The following is a 25,338-nucleotide window of genomic DNA, read 5'->3' as shown; positions in this document are numbered from 1 at the left end:
TAGTATATATCCATAAATGCATTACAAATAACAATAATAGTATAAAGATGGGAGAGGAAATGGAGGTGTATTGGAACAAAGTTGATATAGTTTACTGGAATTAAATAAGTACTAACCTGAAGTAGACAGTGATAAGCTGAACATTGTAATCACTACACAAAGAAAATAACTTATTAAAAAATCTACCAAAGAATAAGAATAGTTTGCTGAAAGAATTGTTGAACACAAAAGAAGTCAGTAAAAGAGGAATAGGGTAGAAGAGAAAGATATGAGACATAGAAAACAAATATCAAAACAGCAGTACCACAGAAACAATTACAGTTAATTTCAAGGGTTAAATATAGTAATTAAAAGACAGAGACTGGAATTGGATAAAAGAGCAAGATTTAACTTGACACAATGTATTAGAAACACTTTAAAGATACATAAAGGATACAAAAAGGTCTACCACGTAAACAATAAATATAGGTGATCCGGAATAGCTATCTCAGACAAAATAGACTTTAACACAAAAAATATTACTAAAGACAAAGAAAGAAATTTCATAATAATAAAAGGGGAAATGTAACAGAATAGCAATAATTAAAAATATGCATACATTTAAGAACACACAGCTACCCAAAAAGAAGTAAATCCTGAACAAAACTGAAAGAATAAATCAACAATTAACAGTTAGAACTGTGGGCTTCCCAGGTGGTGCAGTGGTAAAGGATCTGCTTGCCAATGCAGGAGACGTGGGTTCAATCCCTGGGTTGGGAAGATCCCCTGGAGGAGAAATTGGGAACCCACTCCAGTATTCTTGCCTGGAAAATTCCATGCACAGAGGAGACTGGTAGGCTACAGCCCATAGAGTTGTAAAGACTCGGACATCACTGAGCACGCAGGCAAACACACAGTTATAACTGGAGATTTTATTATTCTTCTCTCAACAACTGATAGAAGAATAGACAAAAAGTCACTAAGAATATGGAAGACATGAACACTGCTATAAACCAAATGGACTTTAAAACATGCAAAAACATTACCAAGAGAAAGAGAAAACGCATTCTTTTGAAGTATACATGAAACGGTTTCTAGGAGAGACCACATGACATCCACAAAACAAGTCTCAGTGACTTCACATTTGAATTTAGATGCACTGAAATCATACAAAGTATTTCTCTGACCACAACCAGATTGCCAAAAACAACAGAAAGAAATCTGGGAAAACCCCAAATACTTGGAAATTAAACACACATTTTCAAAAAATAACTTGTGAATTAAAGAAGAAGCCACAAATGTAAACACAACAAATCATGAGATTTATTGGATGCAACTAAAACACTGCTTAGAAACTATCTTGTAGCTTTATTTTTTTTTTACATTTCACATCCATATAATTTATTAATTGGATGACTGCTTACTATTTTTTTAAAGCTGTTCTCTATGATAATACCATTGTTTTAGATACATAGTACAATTTGTCTACTGCTTAGAATAGTTTTCCATTTATTTCATAACAAAATGGAAATCAATTGATGTTATCTTTAGATTCCACTACATTATGAAGCTATTACCATCAATATATTTTATCTACTGACCATGAGATACAAGAAGTTAGTCTCCTAAAGTAATATCTCCTTCAGAAAAATAATGAAAATAGTAGGAAAGCCCTATCATGAATTGCTTGCTTACAAATACAAGATGTCACTGACTAGAGGATATTCCATGATTGAGTCATGATTTTAAATATTTTATGGTAGTAGCTCCTTAAGAATTTAATAATGATTGTGAGTTCTCCTTTCCAAATTCCAAGTTTTGCGATTTTTCCAACTTCCCTGAGGCTATCATTCATAAGTATTAAACAGTATTAAAAAGGTTAACAATATCTGTTTTAAGAACTTTAAATGCTTATATTCAGTTTAGTTCAGTTCAGTTGCTCAGTCGTGTCCAACTCTTTGCGACCCCATGAATCACAGCACGCCAGGCCTCCCTATTCATCACCAACTCCCGGAGTTTACTCAAACTCATGTCCATTGAGTCGGTGATGCCATCCAACCATCTCATCCTCTGCCGTTCCCTTCTCCTCCCACCTTCAATCTTTCCCAGCATCAGGGTCTTTTCTAAGGAGTCAGTTCTTCGCATCAGGTGACCAAAGTATTGGAGTTTCAGCTTCAGCATCAGTCCTTCCAATGAATATTCAGGACTGATTTCCTTTAAGATTGACTGGTTTGATCTCCTTGCATTCCAAGGGACTCTCAAGAGTGTTCTCCAACATCACAGTTCAAAAGCATCAATTCCTCAGTGCTCAGCTTTCTTTATAGTCCAACTCTCACATCCATACATGACTACTGGAAAAACCATAGCTTTGGCTAGACAGACCTTCGTCTAGTAATGTCTCTGCTTTTTAATATGCTGTCTAGCTTGGTAATAGCTTTTCTTCCAAGGAGAAAGCATCTTTTAATTTCATGGTGACAGTTACCATCCACAGTGATTTTGGAACCCCCCAAAATAAAGTCTGTCACTGTTTCCATGGTTTCCCCATCTATTTGCCATGAAGTGATGGGGCCAGTTAGGACTGGACATGGAACAACAGACTGCTTCCAAATTGGGAAAGGAGTACATCAAGGCTATATATTGTCACCCTGCTTATTGAACTTATATGTAGAGTACGTCATGTGAAATGCTGGGCCAGATGAAGCACAAGCTGGAATCAAGATTGCTGGGAGAAATATCAATAACCTCAGATGTGCAGATGACACCACCTTTATGGCAGAAAGTGAAGAAGAACTAAAGAGCCTCTTGATGAAAGTGAAAGAGGAGAGTGAAAATGTTGGCTTAAAGCTCAACATTCAGGAAACTAATATCATGGCATCTGGTCCCATCACTTCATGGCAAATAGATGCTGAAACAATAGAAACAGTGACAGATTTTATTTGGGGGGGCTCCAAAATCACTGTGGATGGTGACTGCAGCCATGAAATTAAAAGACGCTTGCTCCTTGGAAGAAAAGCTATGATCAACCTAGACAGCATATTAAAAAGCAGAGACATTACTTTGCCAACAAAGGTCCGTCTAATTAAAGCTATGGTTTTTCCAGTAGACATGTATGGATGTGAAAGTTGGACTATAAAGAAAGCTGAGTGCTGAAGAATTGATGCTTTTGAACTGTGGTATTGGAGAAGACTCTTTTTTAAAATTTTATTTGTTTTTTATTGAAGAATAATTGCTTTATAGAATTTTGCTGTTTTCTGTCAAACCTCAATATGAATCAGCCATAGGTATACATGGAGAAGACTCTTGAGAGTCCCTTGGACTGCAAGGAGATCCAACCAGTCTATCCTACAGGAAATCAGTGCTGAATATACATTGGAAGGACTGATAGTGAAGCTGCAACTCCAATACTTTGGCCACCTTATGATGCGCAGGACTGATTCATTTGAATAGACCCTGATGCTGGGAAAGATTGAAGGCAGGAGGAGAAGAAGCTGATAGAGGATGAGATGGTTGGATGGCATCACGGATTCAATGGATATGAGTTTGAGTAAACTCTGGGAGGTGGTGATGTACAGGGAGGCCTGGTGTGCTGCAGCCCATAAGGTCCTAAAGAGTTGGACATGACTGAGTGACTGAACTGAATTGAACTGATGGGACCATATGCCATGATCTTAGTTTTCTGAATGTTGTGCTTTAAGCCAACTTTTTCACTCTCTTCTTTCACTCTCATCAAGAGGCTTTTGAGTTCCTCTTTACTTCCTGCCACAAGGGTGGTGTCATCTGCATATCTGAGGTTATTGATATTTCTCCTGGAAATCTTGATTCCAGCTTGTGCTTCATCCAGTCTAGCATTTCTCATGATGTACTCTGCATATAAGTTAAATAAGCAGGGTGACAGTATACAGCCTTGATGTACTCCTTTCCCAATTTGGAACCAGTCTGTTGTTCCATGTCCAGTTCTAATTGTTGCTTCTTGATCTACATACAGATTTCTCAGGAGGCCAGTAAGGTGGTCTGGTATTCCCATCTCTTTTAGAATTTTCCACAGTTTGTTGTGATCCACATAGTCAAAGGCTTTGGCCTAGTCAATAAAGCAGATGTTTTTCTGGAACTCTCGCTTTTTTGATGTTCCAACAGATGTTGGCAATTTGATCTCTTGTTCCTCTGCTGTTTCTAAATTCAGCTTGAACATCTGGAAGTTCACGGTTCACATACTGTGGAAGCCTGGCTTGGAGAATTTAGAGCATTACTTTGCTGGTATGTGAGATGAGTGCAATTGTGCGGTAGTTGGAGCATTCTTTGGCATTGCCTAGAAGGCGATGGTACCCCACTCCAGTACTCTTGCCTAGAAAACCCCATGGATGGAGGAACCTGGTAGGCTGCAGTCCTTAGGGTCGCTAAGAGTCGGACACGACTGAGTGACTACACTTTCACTTTTCACTTTCCTGCATTGGAGAAGGAAATGGCAACCCACTCCAGTGTTCTTGCCTGGAGAATCCCAGGGACAGGGGAGCCTGGTGGGCTGCCGTCTATGGGGTCGCACAGAGTCGGACACGACTGAAGTGACTTAGCAGCAACTACCTACCCTTAAATGCTCTCCAGTGTAGCCTGCAGAGTAAGCAGTCAACAAACCTTTATTCAGTGCCTGCTCTCTGTCAGGTCTTGGGTCCACAGGGCTCTTATGTTAGGCTCTGGAGATTACAGGTGACTATGACAATCCAGAGTGTTTAAAAGAGCACGAGTGCTCAGTCATGTCTGACTTTTTGGGACCCTATGCCTGCCAGGCTCCTCTGTCCATGGAATTTTCCAGGCAAGAATACTGGAGCAGGTTGCCATCCCCTTTTCTGGGGGATCTTCTGAACCCAGGGATCGAACTCCTGTCTCTTGTGTCTCCTGTACTGGCAGGCAGATTCTTTACCACTGTGCCACCTAAGAAGCTCCCCAACTGCCAAAAGAGTGTCAGTTAAATTCAAGACTGTGCAGAGTAATTAGCTTTGGAAGGAAGTTTTTTCTTTCTAAACTTGTGCCAGAAACATAGTGGCAACATGTGGCAAACATACTTTCAGTGGCTATATTATTTGTAGGTAGATGTAAAACTAGCCTCTCTCACAGAGAGTAGACACCTTCCACTCCACAATTACACCAGCTCTGTTGATTAATAAACTCAGCACTGGCCCATGAAGATAAGCCTGTTCAAACAGTGCAGAGGGTAAACAAGTGGATACTAGTCATCATGATTTCTTGTATAATCTAACAGTCATTTTATTAGCCCGGCTGAAACACCAGTCCCTGAGGGGATTAGTATTGTATGCACAGGAAATGGGGCCAGAGGTTCAAAGTGACTTCTAATCCCTCAACCCACTGCTAGGATTTAATCACTCCTCTTTTCTTCCCTAGTAGCTCAGCTGGTAAAAAAATCTGCCTGCAATGCAGGAGACCGGGTTCGATCCCTGGGTTGGAAAGATCCCCTAGAGAAGGAAATGGCCACCCACTCCAGTACTCTAGCCTGGAGAATTCCATGGACAGAGGAGCCTGGCAGGCTACAGTCCATGGGATCACAAAGAATCAGACACGACTGTGAGACCAACTTTCACTTTCTTTTCTTTTGGAAAGATAAGTTTTTCTAAAAACCTCTCCAGCTCAAAGAGCCTTCTACAATGATGCAGCACAGGAAGCTGAAGCCTGGTGACTTTTAGCTGGGAAAACAAATAAACCTATTCATTTATTTTTGAAATTTGGGTTTGCCAAATGGTATATGAGATCTTAGTACCCCCACCAGTGATCAAACACAGGGCCCTTGCATTGGAAGCCCGGAGTCTTAACCACCGGACTGACAGGGAAGTCTCACAACAAACTTTTTTTTCATTGTGTTGAAACAGGATTTATTTGAAACAGTTTTTTGTTAAAACAAAACAAAACAAAATGTTAAGTTTGGCTTTCAGCACATATCCAGGTCACTGTAATGGCCTTTAGAAATATTAAAATCTTAAACATCAATGAACACTCCAAGTCCTCCTTAAACATAATATGACAAGTTTCACAGTCTAGTACTCTTGAAGGCAAAGTTGTGTCAGATCTCACAATCTTGACATTTTGTGGTGTTTATCATTTAAGAGATAAATGAAACCTTCCCCCCAAACCTGCTGTAAACATCATTACCTCAAAACTGTATGTAGTACTATGTGCCAGGAAGAGAGAGAATACAGAGGTCTGTCAATTCTGCATTGCATAGAAATAAAACTCCACTAAAAGCCTTTCATTAAAAAATGTAACAACTTTCTGCTTTGGTTTGCAAGAAGCCAGGACTGATCTCAAAATTGAAAGCCTTAGAACACAATGCCTCTAATTCCAGGGTATTCTTTTGATTTACACCCATTTTACAAGAGTTGATTGTCCCACTTTAAGAATGGTCTGAGTATTGTGATTTTCTTTTTTAAATAAATATATAAATTAAAAAATATTTAAATAATAGAAAAATAAACATCTTCCCAGTGTACCCAGCCACTCTCTTGTCATTCTCTCCCCCGTCCGTCCCGCTGCTCGCCCCTTCCTTTCTCTCTGATTGCAGGACAGGACTGGGGCTCTCAGGGTTTTTATTATGAGTCTAGATTCGGTGGAGACACTCTGATGTGACACCTAGACTCAAGGGTGCGCTGCTGCAGCCGGTTGCGCTTACCGCCCGGGGACACACATGGCGCGGCCTCCCCCTGGCCGCGCGTGGACACGATGGCGCGTCCCCACCCCTCCACGCGCCCCTCCTGCTTCCTGCCCTACAAGTAGCCCGAGCCGGGCAACTCTGGCCAGAAGTCCTCCCGGCCTCACGCAGAGCAAACCTCCTTTCTCCCGGGGACCGCCGTGTGCGGAAGAGCTCTGAGCTCCGGCGCGGACTCCAGCGGCGCCCGCGCCGCTAGTGCCCAGGCCGCGCCCGGCGCCGGCTCACGGCGACTGTCTCGCCCTAGGTGCCCGCGCCCGCGGGGAGCAGCTGCCGCAGGTGGCGTTCGGGGCGTGGTCAATGAGGCGAAGCCTGAGGAAGATGCTGCGCCCCGGGGAGAAGAAGGAGCCCCGGGACTTCGTCTGCCTGGGAGTGGAGGACCACAAGGACAACAGCAATGACTTCAAGGTACCCGGGCGGGCGCTCGCAAGTCCGGGCGCGGGTCGGCTCTTCCTAACTTTACCCTCCTCGACTCGAAGTTTCCTAGAGGGCAGCCCCGGGATGGGAGGACCCGGCCAGGTGAGGGCTGTCTGCTTGGGGTGTGCGTGCGGTCCAGGATGGACCTCGGGAAGTGGGGAACTCGGGGAGCCGCGTTCTTAAAAGGCGCCCGCCAGCAGGTGCCGGCTTTGTCCTTCCTGTTTGCTTGTTTGTTCACCCTGCTCTTGCTTGTGGTGGGCAGCTGCAGCGTGAGGAGATCTACCCCCAAAGTACCGCTAGCATTTGGCCGCAACTGCCTGGTGCCAAAATCGGAACCAGTTTTGGAGTGCGTGCTGTTCTCCTTTTTACAGATTTTATTTAGAACCAAACAACTAGATGGCTGAATCTGGCGGTCGGAGAGCTAGCTGCTTAATAGGAGTTTGGGGTTCTAGAAGCATGCTTGTCTTGCGGAGGGAAATGGAAGCAGAACCTAACAGTGAGGTGTTGCAGGGATTGGAGGACGGGTGGGCAGACTCCTCCAGGGGCTGGGGCAGTCAGTCGGAAGGGACTTTGAGGGAGGAGACCCTTCGAAGCTAGGTGGTCTTCCGGAGGTCCCAAGGACTAGGATGGGGCTTCTGTTTCTTTTGCGGATTCCAAAGTCGCTTTGACCAAAAGGCTGCACCAGCTCAGGTTGCTGCTGGCTGATGGTGCTAACTGAGGGCGGAGGCTATCGGATGCTCAGAAAACTCATCGCTGGATGCCTCACGTTGTCAGTAGGAGGAAACATCTCTTTTTAAACATTAAAAGAATTAAAAGCTCTCTCCAACGCCACCACAAATGTCTTTGCATGGTGAAACCATTTACACTTGGATTTGCTCATGGAATATATTTTGGAATACTTTCAAAATTAGCCGCTGGAGATGTATCTCATTCTTCTTAGCAGCTTTATAATATTCCCTTGTATGAATGTGTTATGCTTTACCAGACCAGCATGTGTGTGTTTGTTTTGTTGTGCTATTACACACGTGATTGAGTGTCTGTGGGTGTAGATATGGCTTCCTCTGTCTACAGTACCTTAATGAGTATGTTAAAGGCCTAGTAGGATCTAAAGTCACCTATGGGCTTAATTTTGGTAGAAATTGCCAAGTTGCCCTCTAAATAGGTTAGGTGAATAGACAGTGTTTTTAATTCTGCATGTGAGTCAGGCATGCATAGAAAATTACATAAAACCACACACCAGGCCTCCCAAGGTGCATCCAGATTAAATCCAGATTAAATACTTTTCCTCCTCCTTAATATTAGTATAATAACTATGGTCTTTTAGCTTAATACAAAGAACTGAAGTTATAAGTGAATGTCAAACACTAGGATAGCATCTTTGGAATTAACATTAAGGGACTGGAAAAAAATTTTTAATTTTGAAAATCACACCAAATGTACTTTCTTTACTTATCAATGTGGTCTCTGTTTTCTGGAGATAATCAGTGAAGGAATTTTGCAATACAGTGTCTCAAACTTACTTTCTTTGTGTTTTTATTTGTCTTTGTTTAGTTTTCTTGCCTAAATCCAGCAGAAGCATTTATGTTATCTAAGGCTTTTGAAAACCACAGTCAAGCTTGTAGATTGAGGGATTTATACATTTTATTTTGTTACCTGACTTTAAATCATCCTGTAGAAATCTCAGCAGTGAGAATAATTACAAACGAATACATGTAGCACTCTGGAGAGTTCTGAACTCTAAGGATTTCCTCATTAAGAAGACGTGGTGTACAATATTTTCTCCAGCATGCACACACATCTCAGGAATCCTGACAAAATCGAAGTATGGCAGAAAACTTACAAGATTAGAAATGTGGAATATGAATCATCTGACTGATGCTTTTAATCTTTTCCAATGACTTTCTTTCAAGGGAGTTAATACTTTAGCATTGGGCCTTAATTTCTCATTGTTATGGGCTTCCCTGATGGCTTAGACAGTAATGAATCCACCTGCAATACAGGAGACCTGGGTTCAATCCTTGAGTCGGGAAGATCCCTTGGAGGAGGAAATGGCTAACTACTCAGTATTCTCGCCTGGAGAATTCCATGGACAGAGGAGCCTGTCAGGCTACAGTTCATGGGGGGATTGCATCGAGTTGGGCACGACTGAGTGACTAACGCTTACCTTACTTAATTCTCGTAGTTATAATCTCCCATTTGTTAAAATCTCTCATTGTAATAATTTCCTTCCTTTTTGCCCCATACTGCTTATATGTATTTCATTAAAACCACCTAAAACAGGTGTATTTGATACCTCCAGTTTAAAGAACTCAGAATTAGCTTCTTTAAACGTAATAGGAGAACTAACCAATCAATCCTAAAGGAAATCAACCCTGAATATTCATTAAAATATTGAATAATCATTGGTGCTAACGCTGAAGCTCCAATACTCTGGCCACCTGATGTGAAGAGCCAACTCATTGGAAAAGATCCTGATGCTGGGAAAGATTGAGGGCAGGAGAAGAAGGGGGAGGCAGAGGATAAGATGGTTAAGAGAGTGTCACCTACTCAATGGACATGAATTTGAGCAAACTCTGAGAGACGGTGAAGGACAGGGAAGCCTGGCGTGCTGCAGGCCATGGGGTCGCAAAGAGTCAGACACAACTTAGTGACTGAACAACAACAACAAACGTGGTCTAGTCTGTTACATCCTGTATCTAGTCATAGAGTTCAGAACCGGAAAGAATGTGAAGTGACCTGTGACAGCAGAAAACTCTATTGACTGAATGTGTAATAACTTGTCTAGATGACATCCTTGACTTTCAGTACTTTCTTTAAAGAAATCTCTTGGAAGCCTAGGTAACATGCCGTAAACTAAATTCAGACAGCACATCTGATGAGCTTGTATAAAATATTTAGATGCTTTGTTATCATTGTGAACTCAGCAGTACCTCATGAGCCTCTGAACCCAGGCCTGGCTGTCAAAGAGTGTGTAATTGGGTTTGTGTTGACTGCACATCACTGAGTAGACCTGTAAATTGCTCTTTTTGACACTGTGGGGTAGACGATAGAATTCCTTTATTATTACTGGAAGAACGTATCAATTTCAAGTGCTATAATACTTCCTAATGGAGTCAGGTAAACTTCCTTTGATGGGGTGAGACATTGAAAAAGAGCCTACTTCTGTGAAGAGCTCATTTTAAATCTATTACTGAATATATATAAATTTGGAAATTTCATACCTTGTGAGAATGAATCAAAAGCAGAATATCAACACCTCGAAATTTCACAAGGAAGAGATATACTGTCATCCATGATAAGTCATCTTTAGTGCAGTTATAATAAAGAATATAAAGAGCATGAAGAAAACAAATCTTAGAGAAAATTTAGATATTCTAGAAAGTTCTTTCTCCCCCCTGACGTCAGTGGACATTAATGTCTGTTTGGAATCATACTTTTCCAGGCCAGTGACAACTGCCAACTATGCCCAAAACTTATGGAACTTGTCCTGCAAAGTTTGTTTTTATGATCTGGAAACTTTATCACACAGTTTCTCTATCACAACTTCAGTCTCCACTGTATGTTGGATTTTTGGCATTCATCAGTCAGACAAAATCTGTATTCCATATACCTTCCATTCAAATTCTAACTTCGTTCCTTACTGTGTGCCTTTGGGTAAACAATGTAACCTCTCAGTGTCTTGATCTTTGGTGGTAAGTAAGTACACAGACAGTAGAAACAGTGAGAGACTTTAATTTTTGGGGGCTCCAAAATCCCTGCAGATGGTGACTGCAGCCATGAAATTAAAAGACACTTGCTCCTTGGAAGAAAAGCCACAACAAACCTAGACAGCATATTAAAAAGCAGAGATACTACTTTGCCAACAAAGGTCCATCTAGTCAAAGCTATGGTTTCTCCAGTAGTCATGTATGGATGTGAGAGTTGGACTATAAAGAAAGCTGAGTGCCAAAGAATTGATGCTTTTGAACTGTGGTGTTGGAGAAGATTCTTGAGAGTCCCTTGGACTGCAAGATCAGACCAGTCCATCCTAAAGGAAATCAGTCCTGAATATTGATTGGAAGGGCTGATGCTGAGGCTGAAGCTCAAGTTCTTTGGTCACCTGATGTGAAAAACTGACTCTGACTGGAAAAGAGTATTGGAAAAGACTCTGATGCTGGGAAAGATTGAAGGCAGGAGGAGAAGGGGATGACAGAGGATGAGATGGTTGGATGGCATCACCAACTTGATGGACATGAGTTTGAGCAAGCTCTGGGTGTTGGTGATGGACAGGGAAGCCTGGAATGCTGCAGTCCATGGGGTCGCAAAGAGTCGGACATGGTTGAGCAACTGAACTGAACTGAACTAAACTAAATGTTAGCCCTTCCTGCCTGCAGAGAACCATGAGGCACTGCACCTGACCTGACTTGGCCTGGTTCAGAATCCAAGTCATCAAAAGAGGGGGGATAGTTCATTCCCAGAGGAGAGTGGGCAGCTGTTCAAGATAACTGACCAAGAGACTTACATCACCATCCTTCAGTATGATTCTATCTCCATTACTTAGGAACACATTGTATGGGAATTGACTATCAGCAGAAAGGCCAAAGAAAGGACAGTAATTTAGCTCTACTCTTACTCCTTGCATTCACGAAAATCTTTTTTCATCAACTAGAATCCCTTATGCTGTGGTTTCAGTACATTTTTCACCTAGAAGAGACAATGCCTCTATGTTTTCACTCTACTTATTTTCTTCTCAGCTCGCATCTATTACATTTACTTCCAAACTCTTCTCAAGGCCTTTATTTCTACAGCATATACAGGTTTGGCATCAGAAAATCAAATTATTTATTTAATGTGCTTATCAATGTAAAAGCATTTGCAGACCTGGGTTCCATCCTTGGGTCAGGAAGATCTCCTGGAGAAGGGAATGGCTACCCACTCCAGTGTTCGTGCCTGGAGAATTCCATGGATAGAGGGGGTTGGCGGACTACAGTCCAGGGGGCCTCAAAGAGTCACACATGACTGACTAACACTTTCACTTTCTTTCTATATGTCTAAGAATCAGCCAGGCAATTAAGGAGACACAGGTTCGATTCCTAGGTTCAGAAGATCTCCTGGAGTAGGAAATGGCTACCCACTCCAGTATTCTTGCCTGGAAAAACCCATGGACAGAGGAGCCTGGCGGGCTACAGTCCGTAGGGTCACAACGAGTCAAACACAACTGAGCATGTATGTTCTGGGGCATGCTCTATATGTCTAAACATTTTGTGTTCTTCAGAAAAAAAAATTATTTACTTTATCATAAGCACAAGAACTAGCTTGGATGATAATCCTTTGACAATGAACTTATTATACTAAGTTTTATATATGCTTATTTAAGGTAACAATTTTGTATATACTTCTAGGTGGTGTTCGAGGGAAACAAATGCGGTCTACAAAACTTTGTGAAGAAACAAAAGAGATTTAAAAAATATGATGATGTGAATGCCTCACCTTTGCACCATGCTGCAGAAGAAGGTCAAGTGGAGCTGATGGAGATGATTGTCAATGAATCCTCCTGTGAAGGTAACAGAACTTTACAGCTAGTGCTATGTATTTCATCATCTCATTAGACTCATTTGGAAAGAGTGGAATGAAGTGATTCTGGAGGGTTGATTAGTTCCAGATTATAAAGGGCCTGAATGTCTCACTCAGGAATGTGGTCTTTCCTCCAGCCAGTGCCCTTCAATCTTTTCCACAGAAATACTGCAGAGGACGGTGCAAGGATCTGGGGCAGCCCACTGCCAGTGCAGATTTTCTTTGCAATTGCATGATAGATCATAAAAATTAATGTGTATTTCATGTATTCTTATATACTGTTTCCACTGAGGTCATCACATACTTAAATTGCTTGCTTGAAGTATGCACATGCTAAGTCACTTCAGTTGTGTCTGTCTCTTTGGGACCCTGTGGACTATAGCCCACCAGGCTCCTCTGTCCATGGGATTCTCCAGGCGAGAATAGTAGAATGGCTAGCCATTTCCTTCTCCAGGGGATTTTCCCGACCCAGGGATCGAACGCGAATCTCTTATGTCTCCTGCATTGGCAGGTGGGTTCTTTACCTCTAGTGCCACCCTTATCGTGTCAATAAAATTGACACCCCAAGAAGATGTCACATCCTCCCCAGCCTTGTGCCCCCAGCCTTCTCTGAGAAACTCAGCTGTAGTTGATAAGGAAGCAGGATGACACAGAGATTTAAGCAGTGAGGTGGTGTAATAAGACCATTATTATTTAATGTAAGATGAAGGTCAGTTAAAAAGCTATTTTAGTAGTAAAGAGAAGTTGAGCATCCACTAGGGTTTTGAGACTGGAATAAGGAGAAAGGGAGAGATTCAGGGGCTATTTCACATGTAGAGTGGAAAGTGCTTGATAAAGATTGAATGCAAGGAGTAAGTGATGAAAAGGTGTACTGATGTTGACATTCTTAATTTAGGAATTAGATTAATAGTCTAGCCATCTGGAAAAGAAGGTTTATAAGAAAACAGAAGAAAAGTGAATGTGAGGAAACAATTTAAATATGGTCATACTGAGTTTAAAAGGCCCAGGGGACATCCACTTGAAAATTTCTAGTAGACTTGTAGCCTAATACCTTGTATCTAGTAGACCAAAAATATAGAAGGAAAGGGTCACACTACAGGGCCAGTATTGCATAGGAAGTAGCTCAAATTGTGTAAATGAATGAAAATCCTTTAGAAGACCATAGAATTGCCATTGAAGGTGGCTAAGGGTAAAACACCAATGCTCAGGGTCAGAGGGCAGAGGAAAAGCCAGAAAAACAATGGTGAAGACAGTGATGCATGAGATTGATGGCACATGAGCCAAGGGAGAGATTAGTTAGAAGGATCAGGTACCACAGAGAGATCATATAGAAAGGAGACACAATAACCTTGACATTAGAAGGCCTCCTGACCTCTGTAAAAGTGATTTATGAAAAGCAATGGTGGTAAAAGCCAAATTCAAGTTATTTAATTGATGAGTTGGAGTTTGTAAGTTTTGGCCATGGTTTCATGAGGTTTGGTGCTAAATGAAATGCTGAGTGTGGTGCTTTGTCTTGATCAGACAGAATGGTCAAGGGATGTGTGTGAGTATGTGAGAGAGAGAGAGAGTATGTGTGTGTGTGAGTGTGTGTGTGTGTGTGTGTGTGTGGTTGAGAATGAGGCACTGGAGTGACTGAGAGAAGATAGTGGGGAGATAAATGTTAAAAAGGAGAGAAATGAGAAATATGGCTGCAGCAGGATTCCAGGCATTGTAGGTGGTCCTTAAGTCATATTTATGAATGAGCTCTTTTCCCTTCTCTTCAGACATAAAAATATACTACCACCAATTAAAATGGTTGATAAAGCAGACGGTAGTGTCTATTTTAGAGCAGATATAAAGTAAATCCTGTAGTGTCAAAGGGCATGCTAATCACAGGGTAAATAATACAATGATATATTGTAGAAGTATGTCAAAATCATGTATGGCATCAAGGTGCACAAGCTCTAATTCTAGTCTTGTGTTTGTTAGTGGTGCATCTTTTTTCTCACTAACATTTTTTTGAACCATTGCTAAAGGCCAAACACCCCATTAAGATCTTTAAGGACATGATTTGATATTCTTCTCCTAAGAATATTGCAAGGTGTACCTATCTGTTACACTCCTTTCTCTTCCTCCCTCCCCTCTTTCCTTCCTTCCACCAAATTTGAATATGAGAAAACTGAGATTCAAAGAGCTAAGTCAGCTTACAGAGCTCTTACTGGCTGCATAATGCTGGCAAGATTTTGAACCTCTCTAGTCCTCATCTTTCTGAAAAATGGTCATGGCCCCTTGTGAGCTATTAGAGGGTTGGATGATATAATGGTTGCGTGGAACTTAGAGTTGCCTGGTGTAGAGTTGTTACTTTTATATAAGCTCAATGCTTTGCAACAAATCCCCAAATTCATAGCACAGATAAAAGCATGTAGCAATAGGAAGACCTATTTCCTATGGATCCTACAGATTGACAGCTAACTCATTTGACAAAGTCAGTGCCATCACTGACATGCAGCCCCAAAGGTGTCTGTTAGATGTTTTTGAGAACTGAAGCTATCTTTTTATTTCTCCTAAAGAAGGTGAAGCCTCTACCATGGGACTGAGCACCGAGCTTTGCAGTAAATAGGCATGCAGTAGGTGCTGAGTACAGTCCAAGCAACGTCTCACCTGTATTTTGCTGTCTTTTTCTAGTACTGAATGTGATGGATGATTACGGAAATACCCCACTGCACTGGGCCGCAGGAAAAAACCAGGTGGAAAGTGTTAAGTTTCTTCTTCGAAAAGGAGCCAACCCAAACCTCCGAAACTGCAGCATGATGGCCCCGCTGCATGTGGCTGTGCAGGGCGGGTACAATGACGTGATGAAGGTGAGCTTGCTGGTGGTCCCCAGGCCGAGCAACGTAGCATGGGCCGGGCCTCAGGTCCAGCTATGTCTGCTTCGTCCAAAAGGCCAACCTCAGCTGCCAGGGCCAACAACATGTGATGATTTTAAAGTTGGCTTTTCTTCTGACCAAAACCATCTCCATAGTGATCGTGATGATGATGACGTGAAGAATAATAAGCACCATCTTATTTTCTTGATTAGTTCTTATGTATCAGCTACCAGCCTTTTTCTGTGTTTAGGAGCCTTCTGTGTTTTTGGTTTTTAAATCCCCATTTTAAAAAATCTATAAAATAAGACCATTATTATCCCCATTTCATAGCTGAGGAAACTGAGGAAGAGAGTGAATTAAATAACGTGCTTAGTTAGTGCGTAAGAGTTAGGAGGCGAAAGCAAGAGTTAGGAAATTTGTCTTCATTATTATGTTTCTCAAGTCAGGGTTTTACTGCTTTTACCTGGCTGATCGAATGCTTCAAAAAAAGGAGGTGACCAGTGCCTCCGTGAAGAGAGGAAATATAATTAGGATTTATTGTTTTTGTGAGAGTCAGTGACAGGCCTTAGTGGATGGCATGTCTTAGCAGAAGACATAATCATAATATGGGGAAATTTCTTAGTATTTTTTTAAGAGAGTGAATTGGGTCAAATAGAGGAAGCCTTGAGAAACGCAGTTTACAAATGAATTATATTCTAGAAATTCATTTCTGAGGTAGGTAATTTGGACCTTGCAGTAAATTTTCCTTTAGGAAAAACGTTGCGAAGGATGACATGGCTGTTGTGTCACAGTTCTGGCTGCTATCACAGAAAACCACAGACCCAGTGGCGTGAACAACAGCTGTCTCTCACAGCTGTGGAGGCTGGGTTGTCCGAGATTGAGGCAGTGGTGGATTTGGTATCTGGTAAGGGCCTGATTCCTGGTTCATAGGTGGCCTTTGTCTCTCTGTGTCTTCATGTTGAGGAAGGAATGAGAGCTTTCTGGGCTTTCGTTTATAAGAGTGCTAATCCCATTCGTGAGGGTTCTGCCTTCATGACCTAGTTCAGTTCAGTTGCTTAGTCGTGTCCCACTCTTTGCAGCACAATGGACTGCAGCACACCAGGCTTCCCTGTCCTTCACCAACTCCTGGAGCTTGCTCAAACTCATGTCCAGTGAGTGGGTGATGACATCCAACCATCGCATCCTCTGTCGGCCCCTTCTCTTCCTGCCTTCAGTCTTTCCCAGCATCAGGGGCTTTTCAAAGGAGTCAGTTCTTCCATTAGATGCCAAAGTTTTGAAGTTTCAGCTTCAGCATCAGTCCTTTCAATGAATTTTCAGGACTGATTTTCTTTAGGATGGACTGGCTGGATCTCCTTGCAGTCCAAGGGACTCTAAAGAGTGTTCTCCAAGACCGCAGTTCAAAAGCGTCAATTCTTCGGCACTCATCTTTCTTTATAGTACAACTCTCACATCCATACATGACTACTGGAAAAACCATAGCTTTGACTAAACAGACTTGTTGGCAAAGTAATGTCTCTGCTTTTTAATATACTGTCTAGGTTGGTCATAGCTTTTCTTCCAAGGAGCATGCATCTTTTAATTTCATGGCTGTAGTCACCATCTGCAGTAATTTTGGAGCCCCCAAAAATAAAGTCTCTCACTCTTTCCCCATCTATTTGCCATGAAGTGATGGGACCGGATGCCATGATCTTAGTTTTCTGAATGTTGAGTTTTAAGCCAGGTTTTTCACTCTCCTCTTTCACTTTCATCAAGAGGCTCTTTAGTTCTTCTTTGCTTTCTGCCATAAGGGGTCATCTGCATATTTGAGGTTATTGATATTTCTCCCAGCAATCTTAATTCCAGCTTGTGTTTCATCCAGCCCAGCATTTTGCATGATGTACTTTGCATATAAGTTACATAAGCAGGGTTACAATATACAGCCTTGACTTACTCCTTTCCTGATTAGGAGCCAATCTGTTGTTCCATGTCCAGTTATAACTGTTGCTTCCTGATCTGCATGCAGATTTCTCAGGAGGCAGGTCAGCTGGTCTGGTATTCCCATCTCTTTAAGAATTTTCCATGGTTTGTTGTGATCTACACAGTCAAAGGCTTTGGCATAGTCAATAAAGCAGAAGTAGGTGTTTTTCTGGAACTCTCTTGCTTTTTCAGTGATCCAACGGATGTTGGCAATTTGATCTCTGGTTCCTCTGCCTTTTTTAAATCCAGCTTGAACATCTGGAAGTTCACGGTTCAGGTACTGTTGAAGCCTGGCTTGGAGAATTTTGAGCATTACTTTGCTAGCGTGTGAGATGAGTACAATTGTGTGGTAGTTTGAGCATTCTTTGGCATTGCCTTTCTTTGGGATTGGAATGAAAACTGACTTTTCCTGGTCCTGTGGCCACTGCTGAGTTTTCCAAATTTTCTGGCATATTGAGTGCAGCATTTTCACGGCAACATCTTTAAGGATTTGAAAGAGCTCAGCTGGAATTCCATCATCTCCACTAGCTTTGTTCTTAGTGATGCTTCCTAAGGCCCACATGACTTCACTTTCCAGGATGTCCGGCTCTAGGTGGGTGATCACACCATCGTGGTTATCTGGGTCAGGAAGATCTTTTTTGTATTGTCCTTCTGTGTATTCTTCCCACCTCTTCTTAATATCTTCTGCTTCTTTTAGGTCCATACCATTTCGGTCCTTTATTGTGCCCATCTTTGCATGAAATGTTCCCTTAGTATCTCTAATTTTCTTGAAGAGATCTCTAGTCTTTCCCATTCTATTGTTTTCTTCTATATCTTTGCATTGATCACTGAGGAAGGCTTTCTTATCTCTCCTTGCTATTCTTCAGAACTCTGCATTCAGATGGGTATATCTTTCCTTTTCTCCTTTGCTTTTTGCTTCTCTTCTTTTCTCAGCTATTTGTAAGGCCTCCTGAGACAGCTATTTTGCCTTTTGCATTTCTTTTTCTTTGGGATGGTCTTGATCACTGGCTACTGTACAATGTCACTAAACTCTGTGCATAGTTCTTCAGGCACTCTGTCTATCAGATCTAATCCCTTGAATCTATGTGTCACTTCTACTATATAATTGTAAGGGATTTGATTTAGGTCATACCTGAATGGTCTAGTGGTTTCCTCTACTTTCTTCAATTTAAGTCTGAATTTTGCAATAAAGAGTTCATGATCTGAGTCACAGTCAGCTCCCAGTCTTGTTTTTGCTGATTGTATAGAGCTTCTCCATCTTTGCCTACAAAGAATATAATCAATCTGATTTTGGTGTTGACCATCTGGTGATGTCCATGTGTAGAGTCTTGTCTCATGTTGTTGGAAGAGGGTGTTTGCTATAACCAGTACATTTTCTTGGCAAAACTCTGTTAGCCTTTGCCCTGCTTCATTTTGTACTCCAAGGCCTAATTTGCCTGTTACTTCAGGTATCCCTTGACTTCCTACTTTTGCATTCCAGCCCCCTATAATGAAAAGGACATCTCTTTTGGTGTTAGTTCTAGGAGGTCTTATAGGTTTTCATAGAACCATTCAACCTCAGCTTCTTCAGCATTACTGGTTGGGGCATAGACTTGGATTACTGTGATATTGAATGGTTTGCCTTGGAAAGGAACAGAGATCAATCTGTCATTTTTAAGACTGCACCCAAAAACTATGTTTCTTCTCTTGACTTATGAGGCTACTCCATTTCTTCTAAGGGATTCTTGCCAACAGTACTAGATATAATGGTCATCTGAGTTAAATTCACCCATTTCAGTCCATTTTAGTTCACTGATTACTAAAATGTCGATGTTCATTCTTACCATCTCCTCTTTGACCATTTCCAATTTGCCTTGACTAATGGACCTAACATTCCAGGTTCCTATGCAATGTTTTTTTTTATAGCATCGGACTTTACCTCCATCACTGGTCACATCCACAACTGTGTGTTGTTTTTGTTTTGGCTCCATCTCTTCATTCTTTCTGCAGTTATTTCTCCACTCTTCTCCAGTAGCATATTGGGCACCTACTGACCTCGGGAGTTCATCTTTCAGTATCATATCTTTTTGCCTTTTCATACTGTTCACGGGGTTCTCAAGGCAAGAATACTGAAGTGGTCTGCCATTCCCTTCTCCAGTGGACCACATTTTGTCAGAACTCTCCACCACGACCTGTCTGTCTTGGGTTGCCCTACGGCATGGTTCATAGTTTCATTGAATTAGACAAGGCTGTGGTCCATGTGATCAGTTGGATTCATTTTCTGTGGTTGTGGTTTTCATTCTGTCTGCCCTCTGAGGGATAAGGACAAGAGGCTTATGGAAGCTTCCTAATGGGAGAGACTGACTGTGGGGGAAACTGGGTCTTGTTCTGATGGGTGGGGCCATGCTCAGTAAATCTTTAATCCAATTTTCTGTTGATGGGCGGGGCTGTGTTCCCTCCCTGTTGTTTGACCTGAGAGCAAACTATGGTGGAGGTAATGAAGACAATGGCGACCTCCTTCAAAAGGTCCCGTGCATGCTCTGCCACACTCAGTGCACCATCCCCGCAGCAGGCCACCACCGACCCACACCTCTGCCAGAGACTCCTGGCCACTCAGAGGCAAGTCTGGGTCAGTCTCTTGTGAGGTCACTGCTCCTTTCTCCTGGGTCCTGGTGTGCAGAAGGTTTTCTCTGTGCCCTCCAAGAGTCTGTTTCCCCAGTCCTGTGTAAGCTGTGGCGGCTCTATGGTAGGGTTAATGGCAACCTCTTCCAAGAGGACTTATGCAATACCCAGGTCTGTTGCACCCAGAGCCCCTACTCTGGTGGCAAGGCACTGCTGACCCGTACCTCTGCAGAAGACACTCGGACAGTCAGAGGCAAGTATGGCTCAGTCTCTGTGGGGTCTCCTGGTGTACACAAGGTTTTGTTTGAGCCCTCCGAGTGTCTCTGGTAGGTTTGGGGTTTGATTCTAAACAGAATTTCACCCCTCCTACCATCTTGCTGAGGCTTCTCCTTTGCCCTTGGACGTGTGGTATCTTTTTTTGGTGGGATCCAACATTCTCCTGTCAATGGTTGTTCAGCAGTGAGTTGTAATTTTGGAGTTCTCACAGGAGAAGATGAGCGCACGTCCTTCTACTCCATCTTGTAGACCTACTGCTAAGTCGCTTCAGTTGTGTCCGACTCTGTGTGACCCCATAGACGGAAGCCCACCAGGCTCCCCCGTCCCTGGGATTCTCCATGCAAGAACACTGGAGTGGGCTGCCATTTCCTTCTCCGATGCATGAAAGTGAAAAGTGAAAGGGAAGTCACTCAGTCACGTCTGACTCTTAGTGACCCCATGGACTGCAGCCTACCAGGCTCCTCCGTCCATGGGATTTTCCAGGCAAGAGTACTGGAGTGGGGTGCCATTGCCTTCTCCATTGTAGACCTAAGCACTTCCCAAATGCCCCTCCTCTTAATACCACACTGGGGATTAGGATTTCGATATATGAATTTTGAGGGACAAAAACATTCAGTTTATCACACCACATCCAAACCTACTCAGCCTATAATATACCAACAATACCTCAGGGGTGTCCATGAATTCCATGCTTCCTTAGTTCAGACCCCTTCCTCTCAGCCCCCTGAGTCCTTGGCTCCTGTAAGCCAGGCAGAGAGCGTGTGAGAGGAGCCCCCTCTCCACTCTCCCCTTGTGCCCTATATGTAGCCTTGCCATAATCCTTAGCACAGGGTACAGCAATCAAATGTTCACATGCTCATTTCCCGCTCTGACTGCTTATACTGGAAGAAGACACTGTGTGTGACTAATGGAACATCTCCAGTCTTCAGCATTGCTGCTAAATGATGGCTTTTGAATGAATAAATTAGTAACTAGGCGTCCTGGCTGAAGGGCAAGGGGAGAGTTTAAGTATCTGTGCCTAAGAAGACAAGTCAGAACAGCCCCTTGCAGAGGTTATTGGAGAGGCCTTTGGCAATAGGCTGTCAGTTTCTGTCGATGTCTGCGTTATTCATGAGCCTGATGCTACTTCTGTATCATCTGTGCTGGGCCACCAGTGAGTGCGGACCCCTCCCCCCGAGAGATGCCACGTTTCCCCAATGAACTCTTGTGCTTCCTCTGAAGGCTCTTTTCAAGAACAAATGCCCATTGACTTAATTAATCTCACCTCTGAAAGTGTGATTTGGGAACTCAAAGGCAGGTTACAGTTGAAAGCTACTGTTAACTAGAAATCAAATCTTCAGGCTAACAAATACAGAAGGATAGGTATCACACTGAAATAGAAGAAAGTCTAGAAATAAACCCATAACTGATTTACAAACTAGATGGTGGGTATAACAGATTTTCCTTTGACACCAGAACAAGAAAAAAAAAAAATAGGGTTGTAAGGGAACTGAAATTAGTTGTCTCTCCTTTGCTTAGTCTTACCAACCATCACTTCATCAAAAGATGTTTTCAAGCCCTTTTGCTTCACCAGAGAAGAAGGAGAAGGAATTTAGGAGGGTCTCTCTGTGTGCTTGCATCCTCAGGGCCTGCCTGTCCCATTTATACCACCTACAGTCCACCAGGTTCCCTCTGTCCATGGAATTCTTCAGGCAAGAACACTGGAGTAGGTTGTCATTCCCCTCTCCAGGGGATCTTCCTGACCCAGGGGATTGTACCCGGGTCTCCTGCATTGCAGGCAGATTATTTACCTTGTGAGCCACAGGGAAGCCCTATTTATAACACCAGCTTTTGCCAATTTCAGTCTCCATTATCCAGCCTTCCCCCAAACCTTCCACAGCTGCCTTGTGGTTGTAAAGTACACAACTGTTACCCATGTGTGACCTTGTGTGACCTCAAGTTCTTACACACATACCACTGGTGTGCATAGTGTTTCCTGGGGCACATTGGACCGGGGTTGGGGGCTGGCCTTGCTTCTCGGTAGCCTGCAGGTCTTAGTTCTTGGCTTAACCCCAAAGGATACAGTTGGACCTCCCATGAGGCTTCCTGGATTCTCATCACAGGGATCTCTGGAGGTCTCACCTGCCAGCCTCCAGACTTGTCTGGTCATGACTGAGCTTGAACTAGACACACAGTTTATTGTTTTTTTTTTTTTAATGTTTTTTTTTTTATCATTTTATTAGGAATAATTCCAAATGGGTTATGAAGAAAACTTATTCATTGAGTTTGATGAGTTTTCCAAAAACTCTTAATGAAGATATGTTCACCAATAAACAATAAAACATCAGCAGAACTATCATATACTGGGCAAAGAGTCAGGCTGATACCAAAAGCAACATGCAACATAAAAAAGATACAATATAAAGGAAGACAGTCTGCTGAGGATTAAAAATCATCTCCATATGCACTCTTTGCATCTAGCACAGAACTAATTATCAAATCCAAACCACACAAAAGTAAGCTTGGCTGATGGAAGCCAGGAGTCAATAAAAATGGAGGGAGAAATTGAAGTTCCTCAGTGCAAGATCTGAATAGTGTTTTAGAGCATTTCCCTGGCTGGTACAAGCAGTATTAAAAAATCTTTTTGGTAAGGGGGAAAAATAAATTCAAATGGAATGCTACAATTTTTAAAATCAGCAGACTGTCCCAGGAATGATAAAGGTATCATTAAAGTAGCAGGGGGTAACTTTAAAACATTATTCCTTGTGGGCTCAAAAAAAAAAAAAAAAAAAACATTCAAAATGGATTTATTTAAAAGGTGTCACATTAGCTACCTCCAGGCATTTAGGCTTAAGCGAAGTAAGAGGACACTTTTTTCCCCCAAGTTAAGGAGAATCTCTTTAAAACCAAGCATATTGCTAAATGGCAACATTATACTTGGTAAACAATAATTGGCAACAAAATAAGTTTAAACGCAATAATATTCTGCCCAAACCAGTCCCAGATACTGTTTAATAACCAAGATGCAAACTAATTTTGTTGTAACAAGCCTAGACCAATTCTATCAAACATGTCCTTGGTTAGATATCCAGCTTCATTTAACGTTTTGAAAGCTCATTTGACAGCCAGTCAAGTCCCTCATACAGACTGGTTCCTTGTGTAGCCCAAGTGGCTTGAACATACCATGTTCTGTTAAGAAGGGACTGAAGACTAATTTATCTGTCCAATTTCACTAATGGCCATAGCATTCGGCAAGTCCTGTTTGTTCGCAAAAAGCAGCAACACTGCATCTCGCAACTCATCTTCCTGAAGCATTTTCTGCAGCTCTTCTGCTCCTTCCTGAATTCTTTCACGATCATTGCTATCTACCACAAAAATAAGACCCTGGGTATTTTCAAAGTAATGTCTCCAGAGAGGCCTAATTTTATCTTGACCACCAATATCCCATACTTTGAAACAAATGTTCTTATATTCTACTGTTTCCACGTTAAAACCAATGGTAGAAATGGTGGTGACCATCTCCCCTAACTTCAGTTTATACAGAATGGTCGTCTTGCCAGCAGCATCCAACCCAACCATCAAAATGCGCATCTGCTGCTTGCCGAAGAGGCGGGAGAAGAGGGAGGAGATGGTGAGGGGCATGGCGGTAGTGACACTTGGAATGGGCAGGAGCAAAAGGGGTTTGGGGCGTCCCCGGACCTTCTCCTTTTACGCTCCCAGAAAACTCAGCGAGAAAAGAGCTGCTGAGGAAGAAAGACGGCTGCGGGGACGGTTCGCTAGCCGGCGTGTCCGAAGAAGCTCCCGGCCAGCGGGGTGAGGGCCTGCTCCGCGACTGGCGGGGCAGCTCCGGCTCCGGCGTTAAATCTTTCGCTGTGCCACGTCACGAGGCAGCCGCGGCGACTACTGCAGCGGCCCGGCCCCTCCAACGCGGCCAGATTCGCGTCACCGCCGCCCCTTCCCCCTGCGCTTCCGGGCGCTTCCCCACACACAGTTTAGTTGCACTCTCTGGGCCCCCTGCCACCTACACTTTAACACAGCTTTAGGAAAGACTGTGCTAGTGGCAGTGAGAAGAAACACCCTAATAGAGGCTCCAGATCTAGGAGCTGTGATTCTAAGAGGGCAGAGATAAAAAAAAAAAACAAAAAACCTCTTCTTGTGGACTTGGGTAGATTACTTCACATGCGAATCAATCCAGACTTTGTTAAGAACAGAAGGCGATGCCTCAGGTCCATTGACTGAACTGTGTGTTCTTATTTTCCTTCATCCATAATCGTCCTGTGTGTTCTTATGGCCTAAAATTCCAGTGTGATTTTCCTTTATGAGAAGAGCTGATTAGTAAGCCTGATTCATCTGCTGACGTATCAGGACACATTCTATTAACTAGCAGCTCTGTGTGTCTTCTTTTGTAAGTCAGAGTTTTTAGGAAACAGCTTGTTTAATAAATTCTTTCTTAGTTGTGAGCACATGATATAATTTTATCAGAGTCTTGCTGCAAAAGAAAAGGTCTTTAGCAGGCTAATTCAGAGATTTCTCTTTTGAGGGAGACATTTATGTAAGAAAAATTTTGTTAGAAGAAAACTAGTTCAAGATCAATAGATTCTTAGCCAATAATCAGCTGTGAGTCAGCCAGATGAAGGGGTAACAGGTCTTCAATTAAATCCCATTAGAAAAATTGCTTAACCATTTTAGCAGGAATTCTCATTTCTTATGTCGGAGAAAGAGTTTCTGGTTCCAGACTAAGTTTGAACCGATTGAGTTAAGCTATATCTCTGTTACATGAGACTCTTCTTTCCTGGAAGGAACGGGGTTTTAATGGACATTTCCCAGAATACTTGCAATCTGGGTCAAAGAAAAATGTCCAGATGGGAAAAGGAAACAGTTCCCTCCCATGTTTGCTTCCCACTCCCTTTCTCTCTTCTCTCTCTCCTTCTCCTTTCTTACATTCCTCCCTTATCACCACCCACACATTCTCAATTTATTTTTTGGCTCCATCAATTTATTTTTGGTAGATATTAGTTAATC

The 25,338-nt window shown here is 42.5% G+C and overlaps 1 protein-coding gene and 1 pseudogene across 1 annotated transcript in view; one reads left to right on the top strand and one right to left on the bottom strand.

Annotated features, from left to right (window-relative positions):
- The first annotated feature begins 6,646 nt into the window (after positions 1 to 6,646).
- The window catches only part of TRPA1 (transient receptor potential cation channel subfamily A member 1), a 56,193-nt gene continuing 37,501 nt past the window's right edge, over positions 6,647 to 25,338 (top strand). Inside the window, exons 1-3 of the mRNA XM_027561170.1 lie at positions 6,647 to 7,096; positions 12,487 to 12,646; positions 15,323 to 15,498. Coding sequence (XP_027416971.1) covers positions 6,989 to 7,096; positions 12,487 to 12,646; positions 15,323 to 15,498 — 444 coding nt within the window. The 5' untranslated portion in view covers positions 6,647 to 6,988. The remainder of the gene's footprint in view (positions 7,097 to 12,486; positions 12,647 to 15,322; positions 15,499 to 25,338) is intronic.
- LOC113904256 lies at positions 23,196 to 24,136 on the bottom strand (annotated as a pseudogene).

Source organism: Bos indicus x Bos taurus, chromosome 14 (assembly GCF_003369695.1).
Source record: "Bos indicus x Bos taurus breed Angus x Brahman F1 hybrid chromosome 14, Bos_hybrid_MaternalHap_v2.0, whole genome shotgun sequence".
NCBI lineage: Eukaryota > Metazoa > Chordata > Mammalia > Artiodactyla > Bovidae > Bos > Bos indicus x Bos taurus.
The sequence above is the reverse complement of the archived record's forward strand: the minus strand, read 5'-3'. Positions and strand labels throughout refer to the sequence as shown.